At 51.5% G+C, this 14,208-nt stretch overlaps 1 protein-coding gene across 1 annotated transcript in view; it reads left to right on the plus strand.

Moving 5' to 3' along the window:
- Window positions 1–8,458: 8,458 nt before the first annotated feature.
- ZNF831 (zinc finger protein 831) overlaps window positions 8,459–14,208 on the plus strand; it is a 68,714-nt gene continuing 62,964 nt past the window's right edge. The window contains exons 1-2 of the mRNA XM_031004937.3: window positions 8,459–12,229; window positions 13,340–13,476. Of these exons, the coding sequence (XP_030860797.3) occupies window positions 8,495–12,229; window positions 13,340–13,476 (3,872 nt within the window). The 5' untranslated portion in view covers window positions 8,459–8,494. The remainder of the gene's footprint in view (window positions 12,230–13,339; window positions 13,477–14,208) is intronic.

Raw genomic sequence — 14,208 nt, forward strand, 5'->3', positions numbered from 1 at the left:
AGCTGGCAGGCCCTCCCTCTTGCCAAAGCCAACCTGACATCAAGCTTCTCCTTCCACACATCTGCAACCAATTGACCATCTACAGGGAAACCACGTAATTTGTGTATGAAAATTAGGCAATTGCAGGAGACACTCCTCTCCTCCAACTTGCCTAAGCTTTCTGCACACTGTGTGTTTGTTTGTAAACTCTCTTCTGGCCTGCTCCTTTATCATAATTGTTTAGGCAAAACATATTTTGTCACTAAACAGAATGAATTTGGGTGAAGTCGTAGTGGGAACTAACATGTGTTTGGCCCTGACAGGAAGCGGGCAGCCTCCCCTGCTTTTAGGGAGGCGTTGTTTCTAAGCAGCTATTCTCACCCTCAGAGACCCTTCCAGACCCTTCTAGAATCTGACAAAAGTTAGCGCTGCTCTTGCTCTCTGGGAACATTCACCTGCGCACATAAGGTAAGTTGTAATTTCCCTTTGGGTCCTGGCTGGCCTAGATGCACATTCAAGTGGGTGGGCGACTGAGAGGGGTTTCAATGTGGGGCCATTTACAAAGTGTGGGCCTGGTTCTGGGAAGTTGGGGCACCTGAGGGCTGGCAGCAGTGGGGGAGTGTTACCCACTCCAGGCATGAGAGGCCAACGTGGGAACCGTGGTTGGACCTAGAGAGGGTCACCTAACGAAAGTCTGTCCCTGAGTAGAGGGACAAAGGCCACCTTGGAGCCAGGCCTGACCTTACCCTCCTGCCTGGACTTGCCAGCACCTCCCTTTGGGCAAGCCTAGCTGGGTGCTAGTGGACTAGGGAGCATGTTGCTGCAGCCTTGCAGGTACAGGGTCTGCACCAAGGGTGTATCAGGTGAAGACTGTAAGTTAGGGAGGTGCTTTTCAACGTAGAGGACCATACCACTCAGGTGTGCGAGAGCATACATGGTGGCCTACAGATACATATTTAAAAAAATTTAATAGGTGTTTATGTTAATGGTTCGCAGGGAAAATTGATCTTCTCTTTTTGGTGATGATTGATTTAGTATCCCCACCGCCCGCTTTTATGCCCAATTATTACAAGTATTTATTTCTTTTGGCCCCCTCGTTCCTGCAATAGGCAAAACATGACATTATGGTTTATACCTTGCATTTCTTGGCTGGTGAGGATAAATATCTTTTCACATCTCTTTTAAAAAACTGTTTTGATTTAAAACAGTTTTCGAAGTTAATAGACAATTTTTAAGAGTAGTTTTAGGTTTGTAGAAAAATGAGGAGAAAGTACAGAGACCTCCCATCCGCCTCTTTCAGCCTGTGTCCCCACTGTTTTCCCTGTTGTGAGCATCTTGCAAATGAGGGTGGTGCATTGGTTGCAACTGGTGAACCCACTGAGAGACACCAAAGTCCATAGTCTACACTAGGGTTCTCTCTTGGTATTGCATGTTCCATGAGTTTTGACAAACGTATAGTGGGAAGTATTTGGTATTACAGGATCAGAACAATCCCTTTCACTCCACCCACCTCTTCATCCCCTCCTCCCCCAACCCCTGGCAACCCCTGACCTTTTCACTGTCTCCATAGTTTTGCCTTTTCCAGAAGGTCATACAGTTGGAACCACACAAGACAAAGTCTTTTCAGATTGGCTTCTTTCACTTAGGAACATGCATTTAAGTTTCCTCTGTGTCTTTCTGTGGCTTGCCAGCTTATTTGCTAGCTTATTTCTTTTTATCGATGAATAATATTCCATTGTCTGGATGTGTGTTTACTGATGTTTACTGAAGGACATCTTGCTCATGTCCAGGTTTTTGCAACTACAATTGCTGATGTTTACATCAGTGTGCAGGTTTTTGTGTGAATGTCAGTTTTCAACTCACTGGGCAATGATATAGTTCCTCTTCCTCCCCCCCTTTTTTTTTTACTTTCTGAAAATTGCGATACAACATACATAAAATATAACACTTTCACCATTGTGAAGCATACAGTTCAGTGGCATGAAGTGCATTCACATTGCATGCATCCCTTTTAAAGCAATGGTGTTCTAGGCATGAGGCTCTACACAGGTAGGGTGGGGACTGAGTAACAGCGTAAGTGGTCCCCATACGTGGCGGAGTGGGTGATGGTGGTCCAGGATGAACGGAAGTTTGGGAAACTTGTAACTACACCAGCCATCTTAGTACCCAAGTTCTATCTGCTTAACGTATCCAATATGCTTCTCCATGGCCTTCTCTTTCGGGGCCCTAAATGTAAATTCTAAAAACCTACTTGTGGCATTTTCATGTTCTCTCTTTGCCCAGGCTCATTTGTGGTTTGCTTTTGCAAAGGAGGGCTTGGGAAATTGTCACTTCTTCTCTTCAAGTTTCTCCCACCTCTTTGTTCCCCTCTCCTCCATAAAGCTGCACATTTGCGCCAAAAGATATAACTGTTTGTGGGGGGGCATTGGGAGGAGGTGGGGAACTGCACACGCGGCAGATGAGGGATGCGCCAAGTTCCCTGCGTGCGGGAGCCTGGGGATGGCAACAGGGTGAGGACTTGGCATTCAGTCCAGGTGACCAAGGAGCTGTCCCGGACCCTTCCCTCGCTCATACAAAGAGGTAAGCCTTCTAGCGAGCTGCCTTCCCAGCCCTGGCCCCCAGCTTCCCCATCAGTCCAATGGGGACAATAGGACTTGCCATCTCCTTGATTCAGAGTGAGCAAAATTATCTGCAGCCTTTTGAGGTTTTCCTGAGAAAAGCGTCGTCTCCCTCGAGGAAGGTGTTAGTCAGCTGTCATCTTGCCAGCAGGGATCAGCTGTTACTCAAAGGCGTCAATTTCGCAGTGATCACAGAACAGGCTGCAGAGAGCACAAAATGATCATCGTGGCAGGTGTGTCAGAAACATAGCGCTCTTTTCCTGGCATTTCTATTTTGAAGCCCCAAGCCTCCCACCCTATGAGAGTCAGTTCTGGGCTCCTTTTCCTCCTCCCCCTACCCCCAGGTTGGGCTAAAGTTTTTGGGGGGCACGTGATACTCAGCCCTCAGCTCCCCAGGCAGGCCCCCACTGAGACACCCCTCGGGTGACAACCCCCTCAATTTGGCCCCATTTTCCCAGTCACTTCAGGGCCTTTCTGGGTGCTCTGAAATTCGTCCTGCAGCGAGAGCTCTGTGTGTGCCTCGTCCTCCTGCCTGGACGTGCACTCCGGGCTGTTGATGCTCTGTGTCCTGGCACCCCTCTTTCCAGACTGCCCTGGGGAATGGAGCAGGAATTGCCACTGAGGCAGGAGCTGGACGGACTTATTTCTCCCTTCCTCCCTTCTGTGACCTCCCCACCCGTGACCATTATAACTGGGGGATCAGGACAGGAGGCTTGTACTCATCCAGTTTCCTTAGGGTTTAGGGCTTTTGGAATTAAAACGCCTTTACTGAGTTTCTGCCACAGGAAGACAGAAACCCTGCCCACCTATTCTCCGACTCAGCATTTAAGAGCCAACTGCAGGCAGTGCTTCTGTGTCTGATGGCTCCCTGTGGCCACAGAGCCTACCCCGTGCATTCATGCATGCAGCTGGAAATGCCAGGACATGGCTGCTCCCAGAGGCAGCCCCGATGCAGGCAGCTCACTTGCCCCTGGGGTGCATGTTCTACATGATCTCCTGGTGTCTCCCAGTGGGATTAAGCTCCAGTCACCCACAGTGGGGACTTGCTGGACATTTTGTAGCCTCCTTCACCCCCAGCCTTCCCATTTCCTTACAAGTGTTTCCTGGGATCACCTCCCAAATAAAATACTTGGAATGGAATCCTTTTCTCAGGAACCCACCCCGAGACAGCATCCCTTGCTAGAGGCGATGCATGGAGACTGCTGAGCTGACGGATGGGGGAAGAGACAAGGGTAGGAGGAAGACAGGGTGGGGGAGGAACCGGTAGTTAATAGTTCAAAATATTATGGCGTATAATTGAAAACTGAAATAAATGGAGCGCTTATTCTGTGCTGGGCACAGCACTTGGTGTTTTCACATAACTTATTTCATCTGATCCTCCTGGTGGCTCTGCCCCAATGCCACTGTTCTTAGAGATGAGGAAACAGTCTCAGGGCCACCCTCTAGCAAGATGGTTAAGCAGAAACAGAAATTCAGGCCTACTGGTCTCCTGGGGAGGTTCCTGAAATTCTCAGCTAGTAGAAAGGTTGCACCGTTGAGGTAAGCCTTTATCTTCCATTCCTATTAGCTCTTATCCGTTCTAGTAGCCACCTGTTAATCTCTAAAGATTCCTGCCTTTACATCTTTCCTTAAACAATTAGAACGTCTCAGATTGTTTTGAAGCCAGGGGCTCTTGCAGATGGCGTGGTGTGATGAGATTCATAATGAGACCAGAGGTTTAGGAGAGGGACAGAGAGTGGGTGCAATGGTCTTCTGGGTCCTCCCTTCTGCTCAGTGGTGTGCTGGTAAATGTTGAAACTGGCTTTCAGGATGAAAAAAAAAAAAAAAGGACTGACTTGTAGCATTTGCTGATTTTTGTGGTGTCAGTGCTTCCACTGTGGCCGGTTCAAGCTGTGAACATGATGCTACTGATGCTGAGGTTGGGAAGAGCCAGAGGTGTGACGTTCCACACTGCCAGGAAGCGTTCCCACCACACCAGCACATCCCACATAAATGGCCCCAAGATCCCTGAGAATGGAAGATGCCATAGAATCCTTAGCAGTGGTGAGCTCTGAGTATGTAGGAGCTGGTGTGAACTGGATGTTTCTTCCCCCCAGCTCCAAATCGACATGTAAAATCCTCACTCCCCATGTGATGGTATTAGGAGGTGGGTCCTTTGGGAGGTGGTCAGGTCATGACGTGGAGCCCTCATGAGTGGAATGAGTGCCTTATAAAGGGGACCCCAGAGAGCTCTACTGGTCTTTCCGTGATGTGAGGGGGCAGCAAGAAGACAGCCATCTAGGAACCAGGATGCAGGCCCTCACCAGGCACTGAACCTGTCTTGGACTTGAACGTGATCTTGGACTTCCCGTCTCCAGAGCTGTGTGAAATAAATATTTGTCATTTAAGCCATGCAATCTAGGGTATTTTTGTGATAGCAGCCCAAAGTACTTTTACAAAATTGAGTACCTTTGCTCAATGAAGACAATACTTTTTAAAAAATTGAGACAGTACCTGTTTACAATTGAGGTAAAATTCACATAACATTAAATTCACCATTTTAACTATTTGAAAGTGTACAATTCTATGGCATTTAGTACATTCATAGTTTTACGAACTACCACCTCTGTCTGGTTCCAAAACATTTTCATCACCCCGGAAGGAAACGTACCCTGTTAAAGCCTCATTCCCCATTCTCCCCCTCCTCTGGCAACTGCTATAATTTGTTTTCTGTTTCCGTGAGTTTGTCTATTCCAGTTTCTTCATACAAATGCAATTATAAAACACGTGATATTTTGTGTCTGGCTTCTTTCATGTAGCATGATGTTTTCAAGGTGCATCCATGTTGTAGCATGTGCAAGCACTTCGTTGCTTTTTATGGCTGATTACGATTCTACAGTACTGTATACTGCCGTTTGTCTATCCACTCATCAGCTGATGGACATTTCTGTCATTTCTCTCTTTTGACTATTTTGAATAAAGCTACTGTGAACATGCATGTACAAGTTTTTGTTTGAATACCTGTTTTCAATTCTTTGGGGTATATACCTAGGCGTAGAGTTACTGGATCATATGGTAATACATGTTTAACTTTTTGAGGAACTACCCAATTGTTTTTAAAGTGGCTGCATCATTTTATATCCCCACCAGTCGTGTTTATGGGTTCTAAATTCTCCACATCCTCACCAACACTTGTTATTTTATTGCTTATTAGTTTATTATTATTATTTACTATAGCCATGGTTGGTGTGAAGTCCTATCTCATTGTGGTTTTGATTTACATTTCCCTAACAGCTGATGGGATGAAGCATCTTTTTATGTGCTTTTTGGGCATTTGGAGAAAAAAAATCTATTCATAGTCCTCTGCTCATTTTTAAATTGGGTTGTTACAAAAATTATCTGGGTGTGGTGGTGCACGCCTGTAGTCCCAGCTACTCAGGCGGCTGAGGCATGAGAATCGCTTGAACACGGGAGGCGGAGGTTGCAGTGAGCTGAGATCATGCCACTGCATTCCAGCCTGGGCGACAGAGTGAGACTCCATCTCAATAAATAAATAAATAAATAAATAAATAAATAAATAAATAAATTGGGTTGTCTTTTGTGTTGCATTGTAAGAGTTCTTTATATATTCTGGATATATCATGCATATAATTTGCAAATATTTTCTCCCATTCCGTGGACTGTTTTTTCACTTTCTTGAAAGTATCCTTTGATGAACCAAAGTTTTAGATTTTGAAGTCAAATTTATTTTTCTTTTGCTGCATGTACTTTTGGTGTCATATTTTAAAATCCATTGCAGCCGGGTGTGGTGGCTCATGCCTATAATTCCAGCACTTTGTGAGGCTGAGGCCAGTGGATCACCCGAAGTCAGGAGTTCCAGACCAGCCTGGTCAACATGGTGAAACCTGGTCTCTACTAAAAATACAAAAATTAGCTGGGCATGGTGGCGCACACCTGTAATCCCAGCTACTCAGGAGGCCGAGGCAAGAGAATAGCTTGAATCCAGGAGGCAGAGGTTGCAGTGAGCCGAGATCGCACCACTGCACTCCAGCCTGGGCAACAGAGCAGGACTCCATCTCAAAAAAAAAATAAAAAAATAAAAAAATAAAAAAATCCATTGCTAAATCCAAAAAGGTCATGAAGTTTTAATCCTTTGTCTTCTAAGAGTTTTATAACTTTAGTGCTTACATTTGAGACTGTAATCAATTTTAAATTATCCAGTTGTCATTTATTTCTTTTTAACATTATTTGATTGTAAGTTTATGTAACGTATCTTTTAATTATGGCTGTGTTTCACAACTGGCTTGCACAATTTTTGAAAATTTAACAATCAGCTCTGTTGAGCCAGTATGAGTGGTATGAGCCAGCTCAATGTGCCGCTACTTCTATGTTTTTTATTATTTTTAAATTTTTATTTATATATTTTTTGAGACAGAGTTTCACTCTCTCACCCAGGCTGGAGTGCAGTGGTGCGATATTGGCTCACTGCAACCTCCACCTCCAGGATTCTAGCAATTCTCCTGCCGTATCCTCCTGAGTAGCTGGGATTACAGGCTCCTGCCACCACGCCTGGCTAACTTTTGTATTTTTAGTAGAGATGGGGTTTCACCGTGTTGGCCAGGCTGGTCTTGAACTCCTGACCTCAGGTGATCTGCCCGCCTCGGCCTCCCAAAGTGCTGGGATTACAGGCGTGAGCCACCATGTCCAGCTGTGCTACTACTTCTACCACACCCTGCTTAGAACCCCTTGCTGCTAATGGCTGGAATGTGGTTGTTTTCTTGGGGAATGAAGCTGGGGATGGGTGAAATGTGCTTATGGAGCTCCTTGGTGATGGGTATCTGTGGAAAAAGGATCTGGGGACCCCTGATTCTCTAGTCACGGGCCTGTCCAGAATTTCCTTCTTGCATCTGGCTTTTCCTTTGTGATGTGAAGAGCATAGCTGGACCTCTCTTGCTCCCTCCCCTAGGATTTGCCAAGCTACTCCTCCTGGCTTAGAGGGAACCAGTTTTGTCCTAACTCAGTCTGGAGGGGCTTTGGAAGCTCCACCTTTGAGCAGAGACCTAAGTCTTGTCTTGAGGCTGAGGAAGTGCTCCTTTTCCTAGTGGTGTCACCAGATTAAATACAGGATGCCCAGCCACATTGGAATTTCAGATAAGCAGCGCTCAGTGTTTCCGTATAAGCATGGCACGTGTGAGATTTGGGACATACTTATACCAAAAGTAATTCTCATGCAATATTTGGGACATACTCCCACTAAAGAACTATGCATTGTTTATCAAATTTAACTGGGAGTCTTGGATTTTTGTTTGATAAATCTGGCAAGCCTTTCCTTGCGTCAGTTTTTTTTCTTGCTGTCTTCATCCTGCAGCAGAGACTCAGAACCTCAGAGTGGGAAGGCCCTGATTCCTTGCCCGTTTTGCAGATCTGGAAACAGTCCCAGAGAAGAAAAGGGATTTGTGCAAGTGCACGGAATCACTGTGAACTTCGAGGACCTTGACAAGCTGCATGACTTTTTCATGAAGTCAGCACATTTTCTGAGTGTCTCTGCATGTGGCACCGTGCTGGTGCCAGGGGATGATGGTGGCAAACCTGCCATGGACCTGTGCAGATGGCATGTTAAATAAGAGGCAGGATTCAGACAGATCTGGGTCCAAATCCCACTTTGCCACATGTCAGCTTGCATGACAAGTTACTTCACTGTCTGAGCCTCAGCTTTCCCTTTTGGATGAGAGTACCTTCCTCTCGCTTGGGATGAGAGTACATTCCTTAGGGGATTGTCAGGCTTCCGTTGGGTGATGAAGTGCTTGGTGCAGGGTAGGGAAGATTTATTGCATGAGGAGAGAGGAGAGGTGCCCATGGTAAAGTTTGGTTGTTGTCTGCAGGTTGTCCAGCATTGTGGGCCATCCAGATGATGCGGAATGGAGGTTCCAGAACCCACCTGCCCTGCCCCTCCTGCGAGGGACCAGCCAGCTCCCACTCCTGGCCCTCCAGGGGCCCCAGGTGGCCAGGCCTCACCTCACCTGACCCTGGGCCCTGTCCTTCTGCCGCCAGAGCAGGGCCTGGCCCCCACTGTGTTCCTGAAGGCCCTGCCCATCCCACTGTACCACACGGTGCCTCCCGGGGGCCTCCAGCCCCGCGCCCCGCTAGTGACTGGCAGCCTAGATGGGGGCAACGTGCCCTTCATACTCAGCCCTGTGCTGCAGCCTGAAGGGCCTGGCTCCACCCAGGTGGGGAAGCCGGCGGCCCCTACGCTGACGGTGAACATCGTGGGCACTCTGCCTGTCCTGTCGCCGGGCCTGGGCCCCACGCTGGGCAGCCCAGGCAAGGTGCGGAATGCGGGCAAGTACCTGTGTCCGCACTGTGGTCGCGACTGCCTGAAGCCCAGTGTTCTAGAGAAGCACATCCGGTCCCACACGGGTGAGAGGCCCTTCCCGTGTGCCACCTGCGGCATCGCCTTTAAGACCCAGAGCAATCTCTACAAGCACAGGCGGACGCAGACGCACCGCAACAACTCCCGGCTGTCCTCGGAGTCCGAGGGGGCCGGGGGCGGCCTCCTGGAGGAAGGGGACAAGGCCGGAGAGCCCCCCAGACCAGACGGCAGGGGCGAGAGCAGGAGCCAGGGGATGCACGAAGGCGCCTCGGAGAGACCCTTTTCTCCGGGTGCCCACGTGCCCCTACTTGCCAAGAACCTGGATGTGAGGACCGAAGCTGTTCCCTGTCCAGGGTCCGCATTTGCCGACAGAGAGGCTCCTTGGGACTCTGCCCCCATGGCGTCACCTGGGCTCCCGGCGGCCAGCACACAGCCCTGGCGCAAGTTGCCAGAGCAGAAATCGCCGACCGCCGGGAAGCCGTGCGCCCTGCAGCGGCAGCAGGCGACGGCAGCCGAGAAGCCCTGGGATGCCAAGGCCCGCGAAGGCCGGCTGCGGAAGTGTGAGAGCACCGACTCGGGGTACCTGTCGCGCTCCGACAGCGCGGAGCAGCCGCATGCGCCCTGCAGCCCCCTGCACAGCCTTTCGGAGCACAGCGCCGAGTCCGAGGGGGAGGGCGGCCCGGGCCCGGGGCCAGGGGTCGCAGGGGCCGAGCCCGGGGCGCGAGAAGCTGGCCTGGAGCTGGAGAAGAAGCGGCTGGAGGAGCGCATCGCCCAGCTCATCTCCCACAACCAGGCGGTGGTGGACGATGCCCAGCTGGACAACGTACGGCCCCGGAAGACCGGGCTGTCCAAACAGGGCAGCATCGACCTGCCCACGCCCTACACCTACAAGGACTCCTTCCACTTTGACATCCGCGCGCAGGAGCCAGGCCGTAGGAGGGCCCCGGGCCCCGTGCGCTCCACCTGGACGCCCCCAGACAAGTCTCGGCCCCTCTTCTTCCACTCCGTCCCCACTCAGCTCTCCACCACTGTGGAATGTGTCCCTGTCACCAGGAGCAACTCGCTGCCCTTCGTCGAGGGCTCCAGGACGTGGCTGGAGCCCAGGGAGCCCCAGGACCCCTGGTCCAGGACGCAGAAGCTTCTGAGCCCCAGGCCCGGCCCAGCCCACCTGGGCTGCCGCTCGGGACTAAGCTCGACTGACGTTCCCAGTGGGCATCCCCGGGCCCTGGTCAGACAGGCCGCGGTGGAGGACCTGCGAGTCACCCCCATTGGCGATGCCCTGGTGCCCGCAGAGGACACAGACGCAAAGAGAACTGCTGCGCGGGAGGCCACGGCCGGCAAGGGCAGAGCGGGCAGCAGGAAGTGCGGCCAGAGAAGGCTGAAGATGTTTTCCCAGGAGAAGTGGCAGGTGTACGGGGATGAGACGTTCAAAAGGATCTACCAGAAAATGAAAGCCAGTCCCCATGGAGGCAAGAAAGCCAGGGAGGTGGGAGTGGGCAGTGGGGCAGAACTGGGCTTTCCTCTGCAGAAAGAGACAGCAGGGAGCTCAGGCACAGTCCCCAACCAAGACAGGAGGACCCCTGTCCATGAGGACATATCCGCAGGGGCAACGCCAGAGCCTTGGGGAAATCCACCAGCCCTGGAGGCCTCCTTGGTGACCGAACCCACTAAGCATGGGGAGACAGTGGCCAGGAAAGGAGACAGTGACCGACCCAGGGTGGAAGAGGCTGTGTCATCCCCTGCACTGGGTGGCAGAGACAGTCCCTGTTCAGGCAGTAGGAGCCCCCTGGTCTCTCCAAATGGGAGGCTGGAACTGGGGTGGCAGATGCCCCCAGCACCTGGCCCCCTCAAAGGGGGTGACGTAGAGGCCCCCAGGCCAGTTTTGCCGGACCCCAAGCTGGAAGGAGGTGCCCAAGGTGCGGGGGATGTTCAGGAGACCTGCCTGTGGGCCCAGACTGTCCTGAGATGGCCCAGCAGTGGCTCTGGGGAGGACAAGCTCCCCTCGGAGAGGAAGAAGCTGAAAGTGGAGGACCTGCACAGCTGGAAGCAACCAGAGCCTGTGAGCGCAGAGACCCCAGGTGGGCCCATGCAGCCTGCCTCTTTGTCATCCCAGAAGCAGGATGCCGATTCCGGGGAGGTGCCAGGGGGCTCAAAGGAGAGTGCCAGGCAGGTGGGCGAGCCTCTGGAGTCCTCTGGAGCCTCCTTGGCTGCTGCTTCTGTTGCCCTGAAGAGGGTGGGGCCAAGGGACAAGGCCACCCCACTGCATCCTGCAGCCCCAGCCCCCACAGAGCACCCCCCGCTGGCCACCCCACCTCAGGCTCCTAGAGTGCTCTCTGCCCTGGCAGACAATGCCTTTTCCCCCAAGTACCTCCTCATGTTACCTCAGGCAGAGACCCCCTTACCACTGCCCATTCCCTGGGGACCAAGGCACAGCCAGGACTCTCTCTGCAGCAGTGGGTGGCCTGAAGAACGGGCATCATTTGTTGGGTCAGGCCTGGGGACCCCTCTTTCTCCCAGCCCAGCCTCAGGTCCCTCCCCAGGTGAGGCGGACAGCATCCTGGAGGACCCTAGCTGTTCCATGCCACGGGATGGGAGAAAAGGGGCACAGCTGGGGGGGGACAAGGGGGACAGGATGGCCACTAGCAGGCCAGCAGCCAGGGAGTTGCCCATCTCAGCACCAGGGGCTCCCAGGGAGGCCACCTCCTCCCCGCCCACTCCAACGTGTGAGGCACACTTAGTTCAGGACATGGAGGGTGACAGCCACCGTATCCATCGCCTCTGCATGGGCAGCACTTTGGCAAGGCCCAGGCTCTCTGGGGATGTCCTGAATCCCTGGGTACCCAACTGGGAGCTGGGGGAGCCTCCTGGGAATGCCCCAGAAGATCCTTCTTCAGGGCCCCTGGTGGGCCCCGACCCGTGTTCCCCCCTCCAGCCTGGCTCCTTCCTCACTGCCCTCACTCGGCCTCAGGGTGTGCCCCCAGGCTGGCCAAAGCTGGCCTTGTCTTCCCACTCAGGGATGTCCCGGAGTCACAGCACCCACAGTCCCCACAGCACCCAAAACCCCTTTCCCTCACTGAAGGCTGAGCCGCGGCTCACGTGGTGTTGCCTGAGCCGCAGTGTCCCTCTGCCCACGGAGCAGAAGGCAAAGGCGGCATCTGTGTACTTGGCGGTGCACTTTCCTGGTAGCAGCCTCCGAGATGAGGGCCCCAATGGCCCTCCTGGGAGCAATGGAGGATGGACCTGGACAAGCCCTGGAGAAGGAGGGCCGGCGCAGATGTCCAAGGTAAAGCTGGGCTTTGCCCCAGGGCCCGGGGTTGAGAGAGCATGTTGTTATCCCGTAAGACCTCTCGTGAGGGAAGGAAGTCTGAAGCTGTCCCATGTAGCATCTGCTGTTCACTGCTTGCTTGTTCCTGAGGGAGGCCGGGGATACCATATAGACAGCAGGAAGGAATAAAGGCCCAAATGCAAACCAAAACAGAGTTGCGGAAAACATAAATTCCAAAGGAAAGAATTACTGTACTCAAGACATGAGGTGAGATAGTCTTCATAACCAAATGTAAAATTTAACTGAGCTTCCTGGTAACAGAAGCAAAAAGTAAAATGAAACACTCCATCAGAGAGGTGAGCTCTCTGGATCATTCTAAGATTATAAACCAGAGACTCCCAATAATTGAGAGAGTCTTTATACTGGGGATTCTGGAGAACGAATTACTGTTGATTGGACTCAGCCCTCTCTCTGAGGTTCCTGGGAGCAGAGATAAAAGGGGGAAGGTGGTGGATGCTCACAGGTGTTCTCACTTGGTGAAGAAATGATAATGCAGAGCTCCGCCTTGAGAGGGGGTTCACGCACCTGGTTGTGATGACTGAGGGCTTAGTCCTGCTCTGGAGTGGCTTGGGCCACGGCTACTGAGGACGGTTCTGGAGCCTCAGCAGTCATTTAACCCTTGTGGACAGTGACAAAGGCCCAGAGAGCAGAGTCTTGCAGGCTGTTCGGCTTTCCCTAGGTGGAACCCAAAGTTGTGGGGAGTGCTGTTTTCATCTTGAGAGTAGCAGGTTAGTCAGTAGGGCCCCAGGGGTGCGGGGGCTCCCGGGGAGGTGGATTTAGGGGATAGTAAAGGGGCTGGTCACCGTGTTTCTTTGGCCTCCAGTTAACACCGATGGCATAGGCTTTCCTCTGCGGATCAAGCCCAGGCGGGGTTTCAGGAGGTTCTGTCCAGGAACGCTCTGCCGTTGCCTGGTTGAACTTCTCGGGGGCTCAGCCCATTTAGCAATGCAGTATTTCCGTTTTGATTTCTGAAGACAGGCATCTTGTCTGCAGAGCGAGAACCCTTTGGAGTTTTCTTCATCATGAGGACTTTGAGTAATGTGATGCCAACATGCTTGGTGTTTTCAGTTCTCCTACCCAACAGTCCCAGGGGTGATGCCCCAGCACCAGCTGTCTGAGCCAGAATGGAAGAAAGGCCTGCCTCGGAGGGCAAAGATGTCTCGTGGGAACAGCAAGCAGAGAAAACTGAGGATCAACCCTAAAAGGTAGGATGAGTGGCCACCTCTGTCATTTCCACAAAACCCCAAGAAGAATTTACTATGGGATTTGAAAGGTATCCGTGTGCTCCAGAGAAAGAGTTCCTGTTTCCTAGGGTTTAGAGCTTCATGATTAAAGGACTGAATTTGTTTCCCACCCCTTACAACTCACCACCTGTGTATTTTTTGATGGCACCTTTCTAAGGCCAGGAATCCAGCAAATCTTTGAAATAACTGGGTTGAAAACACATCCATTCAACTTAAGTCCGGAAGAGAGAGCCTGTTAATTATTTACAGCTTTTATTGTGTTTTTAATTATGCAAGCAATGAATGTCCTTTGCAGAAAAATTAGACAATACAGATGAGCAAAGAGAAGACAATAAAACATCCTAGTAATCTCGCCACGCAGAGATAATCACCGTGAACATTCAGGCGTGTGCCCTTCTAGACTTTTCTTTGCGGTATGCGTTTGCACATATCCACCCCCAATAAACGGGAGGCCCTGCGGATTTTCCTGCCACTCTTTCATTGTGCCTTTCTTGGATTGTCTTTCTCCTTTGCTTAAAACCCTTCAGGCTGCCCGTTACATACAAGTTGAAAAGCAAATTCTCTAACCCCTGCCCCCTTTCTACCCTCATTTTCCCTGTGGTCTCCTCCTCTCCTGCTCGTCCTCCACCCTCATCCCATTCTCTAATCCACATTCTAATCCCAGATCCCTGATGCATTTATACTCCACACCTC

The sequence above is a fragment of the Gorilla gorilla genome, chromosome 21, assembly GCF_029281585.2.
Source record: "Gorilla gorilla gorilla isolate KB3781 chromosome 21, NHGRI_mGorGor1-v2.1_pri, whole genome shotgun sequence".
NCBI classification, from domain to species: Eukaryota; Metazoa; Chordata; class Mammalia; order Primates; family Hominidae; genus Gorilla; species Gorilla gorilla.